This window comes from Helianthus annuus, chromosome 12 (assembly GCF_002127325.2).
Source record: "Helianthus annuus cultivar XRQ/B chromosome 12, HanXRQr2.0-SUNRISE, whole genome shotgun sequence".
NCBI classification, from domain to species: domain Eukaryota; kingdom Viridiplantae; phylum Streptophyta; class Magnoliopsida; order Asterales; family Asteraceae; genus Helianthus; species Helianthus annuus.
Window position 1 is genome coordinate 54,263,090 of NC_035444.2, and position 8,580 is coordinate 54,271,669.

At 35.4% G+C, this 8,580-nt stretch overlaps 1 protein-coding gene across 1 annotated transcript; it reads right to left on the reverse strand.

Moving 5' to 3' along the window:
- Positions 1 to 1,469: 1,469 nt before the first annotated feature.
- Positions 1,470 to 8,372, reverse strand: LOC110894921 (histone H4). Its single transcript, XM_022142175.2, has 2 exons — positions 8,029 to 8,372; positions 1,470 to 1,649 (listed from the first exon to the last, which is right to left on the reverse strand). The coding sequence occupies exons 1-2, from the start codon at positions 8,302 to 8,304 to the stop codon at positions 1,614 to 1,616; spliced, it is 312 nt and encodes a 103-aa protein (XP_021997867.1). The 5' UTR covers positions 8,305 to 8,372; the 3' UTR covers positions 1,470 to 1,613.
- Between the last annotated feature and the right edge of the window lie 208 nt (positions 8,373 to 8,580).

The window sequence follows — 8,580 nt, forward strand, 5'->3', positions numbered from 1 at the left end:
CACCTTGCTAGCCCGCCCCACGCCCGGCTTCAAACCCAAGCCCCAAGGGCCACGCCCAAACCGACGCCTCAACCCAAGCCCCCGGAGTAGTGGCTTGGACGTTTTCAGCCAACTCACACCCCTACCCAAGCCCCATACCCTATAGCCTAACTTTTCCAAGTTCTTAGACATTTTTATATGTTGACAAAAAAAAAAGTTTATCTAGTTTCACAAAGAAATACAAGTTTTGAGACTTTATTTTATATTAAAATTTTTGCTTTGGTAATTAGTGACAGTAAATCTTTTTTACATTAAAATCTGAACCATGAATAATGATGGTTGAAAATTTTATTCAAACTAGATGCTAGACGTCAAAATTACATACACTGGGCACCAAACAACTAAAACACATCAAACCTTTTCCAGCCTTCCCATAGTCTTTATCCATAGAAAACCCATAGATTTCACCTCCTGAATGACCTTGATTAAAACAACCTTGTTTCGCATTCTCCAAATACACCATATTGTAGTGAGGAGTACTATAGCATGAAAAGCCTTCTTCTCTCTGTTTGAACCTTGACATAATCATTTAACATTTGGAGATCTTTGATACTAAGGCTATGGGGTGTGGGATAAAGCCCCTAGGGGTTTTATCACGCCACGTCAGCGCCACTTTAGATCCACGTTAGCCAGAGGGCTTTATCACACATTCCCTTAACTTGGAGGGTGTGGAATAAAGCCCCCTCAAATCCTCAATGCCTATAGCACCCCCTTATCTTGACCCCTTCCCTTTAACAATTCTCTATAAACTCCGTTAACACAGTGGCGAGACTCCCATGGCGCCCCGACTTAATTCCGGCGGTGTGAGGTGGCGGCGCCCCTCAGGCGCCATAAATGTTAAGGTGGCAGCGGTGGCGCCTCCACACCCTCCGGCCTAAAAGCAAAGTAATCTGGAAGCCTACGCCATTGAGTTACAATCTACCATATTGTTTGGGTGTATTGACAAGCAACTAACACATGCTCACTAGTTTCAGCTTAGTCACCATAGAAAACACACCTGCCCAATAAAGGACGGGACCATTCCCAACTCCAAACCGTAAAAGATCCAACCCAGGATATTCGGTCCCAAACCGGTTAGTACCAGTTCAGGTTCCCATCATATAAAACCGGTTAAAAAACTGGTTAGTTTTTCTTAAACCGGGTTTTTCCCCCAAACCAATTTGTACATCTTTCTTTACCCACCCTTTATCTTCTTCAAATCATTATCTTATACATAAATTGCAGTCAATGATTCATATAATCACATCAAATTATGCAACAATTTATTACTTTAATTTTTGTAAATCACGAAAGAAACATATGTTATTTGAACATTTTAAGATTACCCACAAATCACAAAACAATATAAATTAAGAATTCATCAAGCAAACATCACATTTCAACACCTGATTGAAACGATTACGAAAAGAAGCAAGTTCTTTCAACAGTAATAAACAAATTTAGGTTTTGCAATGTCCATCTAGAACAAATGGGATTCACTTCCATTTCTCTAAATCAGTTCAACTTTTTCACAAAATTTCAAACAATTCAATTCCAAATCGTTCTAGATAACAGAATTTATTACAATAATCTATCTAACCACCAAATCCATACAAAGTTCTTCCTTGCCTCTTCAATGTAAGATTAAATATATTAAGTATTAATATTTAATCTATAGCCATCTTAATCATTTACATTATAGAGATCAAAATATATTAGAACCTATTATTTAATTAGTTGGTAATTGTTGATGGACCATATTACCCTTAGTAACTAATTAGGTTTCCTCCTGGGTGCTTATATAAGGAGAGTTATGTGGAGGTTTAAGGGTTACTCAGTTTCAAAATTCACAGACCCCATAAGCCATAACATCATCACGAAACCTCCTCTCCATAACCGATACCCCTTTTCGGTTTCTAAGTCCCCATCATCAGTCAGCACCCTAAGGAGGAACCAGATCAAGATGACAGGCATGTCGAACTCTCTCACTGGATTCTCCACTACACTATCTGCTGTCACAGGTATGATTTATATTGTTTTCCTTCATGCACAAACAGAACTGATCCAACATGTGGTATCAGAGCATATGTTGATTAGTCAGTTCTGTTTTCGTATCCATAATTCTGGGATTGAAACTTGGAAAACGGAATTTTTCTTTAAAAACCGTATGACCTTAACAGCCGGTTTCGAGTCATAAGAATCGACTCGAAATCATGATTTCGATGAAAAGATTAATTGTTTTGTTCACCGAATTAACTGGATTATAATTTTAGCCGAAATCTGTTTAGTAAAACTATTAAAATTCAGGTTTCGGGTTCCAGAATTTTATTTTTTATGATTAGGGTTCATCATGTTCATGTGAAAATTCGAAAATTCTGTTATGATTTGGAATGATTTAGGATTAATGGGTGTTTTTTCCATGTTTGATCTAATTCTATCTTTTAATTTTTATTCGAAACTGTTATTAGATAAACAGTTATTATTTTCGAAATATGTTGATAAAATTAGATCACTTTAAAACAGGAAATAATATCCCATAATCCCTTAGATTTCGAATTTTCAGTTATGTCATCACAATTAACAGCTGTAACAGGAAGTTTCGAGAACATGAGGTTGCTACTCGCAACCATGAGGTTGCTACTCGAGACCACGAGGTTGCTACTCGCAACCATGAGGTTGCTACTCGCAACCATGAGGTTGCTACTCGCAACCATAACGTCATTAGTCGAGACCATGAGGTTGCTACTCGCAACCATAACGTCATGACTCGCAACCATGAGGTTGCTACTCGCAACCATAACGTCATCCCTCGCAACCATGAGGTTGCGACTCGTAACCATAACGTGAGTAGTCGAAACCGTAGTTGCGACTCGCAACCATAACGTGACTAGTCGAAACCGTAGTTGCGACTCGCACCATAACGTCATTAGTCGAAATCGTGGTTGCGACTCGAAATCTCATTATTTTAAGCTGTTTAAATGTGAACTAAGGAAAAATTTTTGATGTCCCCCGCACCCCCCAGCGAACTCACCGCGGAGTTCGATCCGCGCTAACGGGTGGTTTGCTATTAAATTATTGGTTTTTGTAATTATTTAGTTAATTAATGAGGATCAAATAATGTTTTACAGAAACCAAAATGGCTTTACTTGAATGAGCTTCTGATGCATCATTTCTGGCCAAAGCTGACTTGATGCATCTACTTATCATCCAAGTATTACGAAAAGCTATGTTGTGTGTGCATCATAAGCATGAATGTCTTTATTTCTGGCCAAAGCTGATCTAATTCATTCATAGATGGCATATTCAACAAGTGCATAACTAAAGTGTTTGTCTCAATTTCTGGCCAAAGCTGATTTGTTACAACCACTTTGCACATATGCTTAAATGATTACACTTCTGGCCAAAGCTGTTTTGTCTTCGTTTAAGTAGAATTTTAAGTAGTCTATTATTTTGATGTTAGTAATAGACGTATCACAACCTCTTCACATAATGATCCTTATATTAATGATCCTCAATTAATTTTTGTGATCATTTTGTCTGCCTTATTCTTAGTACCCATAATTTTACTCACTATAATTTTTCTTCTATAAATCTATATCTCATCCACTCTAATTCCTAAGCCTAAAATGTTTTGCTTTATTTAAAGTTTCTATAAGAATTAGCTCTTAAATTAAATCCTTGATTATCTCTTAAGACACGATAACCTTATTGCTCTCTTCTGATAAGGCACTACAGAAGAAAAGTAGAGCATGATGATTAGGATAAATCGAACATGATGTCTCTTATGATAATCAAGAACTCTCTAATATAATTGCTATCACTAAAGTTATTCCAGATTAATTTTTTCCTAAGACTAATCTATAATTGTGGAATAATTACAAGAACTCCTAAGGTGCATGTCTTCATTTGACTAATTATAAATTATATGGTTAAGTGGTATATGTGAATATATTATAATGTACAATACCATGACCCATAAAGTTAAGGGCTTACGCATGGAAATAAGTACATTTTCCAGTACATTACATACTAAGTTTTCATTTGTACAATTTGATGCATTATAAATCAGCTATAACACTCAAAAGTACCAAAGTATAACGAGTGTGTTGATAAGCAACATATGTACATAGAAATCAATGTTTGAAACTGGAAAATAAGATGTTATTCACCTTACAACCACTAAAACCTTAAGAGAGGATTGTTCTAAAGTCCATAGACAAATTACAAGTGCTAATCCCAACGTTAAGGTTCTTCAAGGGAAAATCTCACTGCATAATTATGTCATTAGACTAGGCATAAGCAACGAGACTATCCATTATTCTAAAGAACAGTTGGATAAATTAATTAGATAGTAACTTACTAATGATATTTAAGTCTGATAATTTTAATATTCCAATTAACACATGATTAGTTGACTCTAGTTCCATACGTTTCCTTACCAGAACTCGACAAATAACTAACATGAGAGTTAGTGACAAAATTAAATGTCAAGACTATAAGAACCATAATGAAGACTCTTCCAACAACGCTTTTCGATACCTTATATATTCTGAAGATTAATCAGAATATAGTATCATAATTAAGCAATGTTATGAAGGTTGTGAGGTTTGCATAGTCAACATAAAGTCACACTTATCTTAAACTCTCCTCTTATTTGTTCTAAATATCTGGATAGAAACATTACCAAGATGAAACTAGATGATACCTTATTTTCACAACCTTTGTCATCATGCTAACGAGAATTTGACAAAAGGAAAATGAGACTTATAAATTTCATCCATTAGAACCAAAATTCATGAGAAATCATGACGTGGTTAATGAGGATGATTATTCATCTAATCTCATTTTAAGTGATTTTAAATCATGACGTTACAGCCCTAAATATTATTTGGCTTAAGGAATAAGTATGGGTCCATCATAAGTCATTCATTGACATTCGTGGAACTTATTCCAAATGGAATATTCAGACATAATTCATTTATCATTTGAAAGACTATCAACTTGTATCTAAACTTTGTCGCATATGGCCTACGGTCTTAGAAGAACTCTATTCATATATGTAGTTAATCAGATTTCTATTAAATATGTCCTTAAAGTTTCTTATGATATCTGGACATTAAAGAAATCAAATAAAGTCTAACATATATATGATAGGTTCCCACGTCACGTAGCTCATTGAAACTTCTCTTGTAGCATTCTAGAGATATTAAAGATCAGTGGGAGCATTAAGTGTCTTAATAATAACTTGCAATAGTTGCAAGAGGTGGGGAAGAGTGTCATTAAATTCACACCTCTTGTACAAGACATCGCTCCATCACGACACTGTTCGATCAAACCTTATCTCCTTAAATCTAATGCTACTCTTACAAAAGTTTCATTGTTGCTTAATTGTGGGCGCACTTAGATTTCTTACCTAAACTAACATAATCCTCAACAAGAGAAACTACAACGACTAATGTCATTAATTTGTTTTCTCTATTAGAATTTGTTGGTCGTTAAGTATTGACCCTAAGCATGCTGAGTTCCTAAAGATTTCTAAGGTTAGTGAGAGCAGTCAAAGTCCTTATTATGACTTGCAAGGAATACAAGAGGCGGGGGGAAGAGTGTCATTAAATTCACTCCGAATTTAACTCCGATTACACCTCTTGTACACTATACTGTACCAACTCTTACAAACTTAGAATGAAAATGATAGCAACCTAACCAAGAGCTAATCCATAAAATTGAAACTTCTAATGAACCCAATAATCAACTCAGGAGGTCATCTAGGTTTAAAAGCCTACTAACTTTGATGATTACATAACCTCCCTAATTGAAGTTGAAATGGATTTTGGAAATGTTTACTGATCCTATCTCTTCAAATTAGGCCATTAGTGTAAATCAATCATTTGAATGGAATATAACAGTTTTATAGTGAAACTGACTTTGTGTGTTCTTATAACGATTGGGATTTGATTAAGTTACCTAAGAGTGTTCATGACTAAACCAAATCCTAATATAAGCGTTAAGACACTCAAAAGCATGATTGATTGTCAAAGGTTGTACTCAGGAAGAGATAAATTATTAAAGAATCTTTATTGCATATCTAACAAAAGATTTCTTTGAGGATCATCACTGTTCTAGTAGCTTATAATAGTTTTAAGCTACATTAGATGAACATTAAAACGATTTTCCCTAATAAATGGCTGACACATTTACATGTTCATTAGATAACAACCTAAAGTTTCAAACTGAAGGTTAAAGAACACTTTGTTTGTAAGCCAATAATATCCATGTATGGGTTAATGCAAACATCATAATGTGATGAAAAGCTAACGTAATTATTTTCATCAAGAATCAAGTGGATTAATGTACCTACCTCAAGATGAGTGGGAGCAACTAAAATAAACTTGTCTATATAGATGACATTCTTTGACAAGCATATGTTACATAAGTCAAAGCATTGTTAACACAAACTTTGATATAATAAAACTCAGAGATATCTCTTACGTGATTGATATCATAACATACTGAGATAGACCCAATGGGATATTAGTTTCGTTCCATAAGTTTAACATTAAATGGGTCCTTACATATGTAACAATCAATATTGCTCTCCTTTAGAGGATAATAGGATAAATGAGATTATTTATTTATGCTTCATTAATTAGAAGCCTTATGTAAGTTTAAGTCTATACTCGTTTAGATATTACTCATATTGCAACACACTAGATATGTCTAGATTAATGTGTAGCAGCTAATGGAGTATTACAATATCTTTAAAAGAAACGAGAGACTACAATTTAAAGAAGAAGTGAGAATTAAAACCGGTTTATTACTCTAACTTTGAGATATTCAAAGATTATAAAATGCAGTTTCGGGTATATCTTTATGTCAGCAGACAAAACCTATTTCATGGAGGAGTCATAATGCACTGATATTAACAACCTAAGTTATAACGACATAACATGGTCACTAAATGTTGTTGGAAATTTAATCAGTGGACTCATAAGTTTATTAACTCCATATAATGTTTTGAAGAATTAGTGTGATAAAGTCAGCCACCATAACTCCTTGAACAGTAACAGTTTAAGAGGTGCTGCATTAAGTTTCGATACGCAATTAATTATTCGTTTATGAACGAATTGAGGAAACTAAGTTTTGTATCGAATACATTCATGATATGCTTAAGGATCCTATAACTGAAGGGCTATTACCCATAAGCCTTATTAAGAGAGCTCATAGACGGGTATTAATTAATGGCCATGCGCAACCGCATATCGTACTATGAATGACTAAGTATTAGTTAACTTTCCTCAAGTTTGATTTTGTATGTCTGTTAGAATATGTTCAACCGGTATAATGGCATATAGACAAATAAAAGTTACAAATCAAACAAAGGGCTTACGTGTATTTTGATCATGATGATTAGGTTTTAAATTAAGGCTATAGTATGATTAATGGGGGTCCTGAGTCGCATAATGATTCAACGGCTGTATTTTTCTGCTATAGTACTTGTTTAAGGCTAAAATGAGTGTTAACTCCTGATCAGGCTTATCTAATACTCATAGTAAATGATTACTCGGCTAAGTGGGAGAATGTAAGATTAAATATATTAAGTATTAATATTTAATCTATAGCCATCTTAATCATTTACATTATAGAGATCAAAATATATTAGAACCTATTATTTAATTAGTTGGTAATTGTTGATGGACCATATTACCCTTAGTAACTAATTAGGTTTCCTCCTGGGTGCTTATATAAGGAGAGTTATGTGGAGGTTTAAGGGTTACTCAGTTTCAAAATTCACAGACCCCATAAGCCATAACATCATCACGAAACCTCCTCTCCATAACCGATACCCCTTTTCGGTTTCTAAGTCCCCATCATCAGTCAGCACCCTAAGGAGGAACCAGATCAAGATGACAGGCATGTCGAACTCTCTCACTGGATTCTCCACTACACTATCTGCTGTCACAGGTATGATTTATATTGTTTTCCTTCATGCACAAACAGAACTGATCCAACATTCAATGCATAGACAACATCCATCGCCGTCACCGTCTTCCGGCGAGCGTGCTCCGTGTAGGTAACGGCGTCACGAATCACATTCTCCAAAAATATCTTCAGAACGCCACGAGTCTCTTCGTATATGAGACCGCTGATTCTCTTGACTCCACCTCTTCTAGCGAGCCTCCTGATTGCAGGTTTGGTGATACCCTGAATGTTATCCCGGAGAACTTTCCGGTGACGCTTTGCTCCTCCCTTTCCCAACCCCTTTCCTCCTTTTCCACGTCCAGACATTGTCAAATTAGTGTTTCGATTGAACTACCGGTGCTTTTTGATGGGGGAGATAGGTTGATTTGATGAGATCTGAGTGGTAGGGTTTATATAGGGGGTGATGGATTTGGGGATTTTGAATTTTGAGTGGTCAAAATTGAAAGGATGAATTGGGATCCGGCTGATGAGGGATAAACTGATCTAAGACGTTGATTGAATTGTAATCGATGGACAGAAGTGATTTTGTGGGAAGTGAGATCGATGACGTGGCATGTTGGGTGAAAGTTTTATTTTTAGCAC

Excerpts from the sequence above, each read along its gene's own strand:
- LOC110894921 (XM_022142175.2), bottom strand. The coding sequence starts at position 8,304 with ATGTCTGGACGTGGAAAAGGAGGAAAGGGGTTGGGAAAGGGAGGAGCA. Across the intron at positions 1,650-8,028 it reads ATGTTGTCTATGCATTGAAT|AGGCAAGGAAGAACTTTGTA; the intron begins GTTGGATCAGTT and ends CTTACATTGAAG.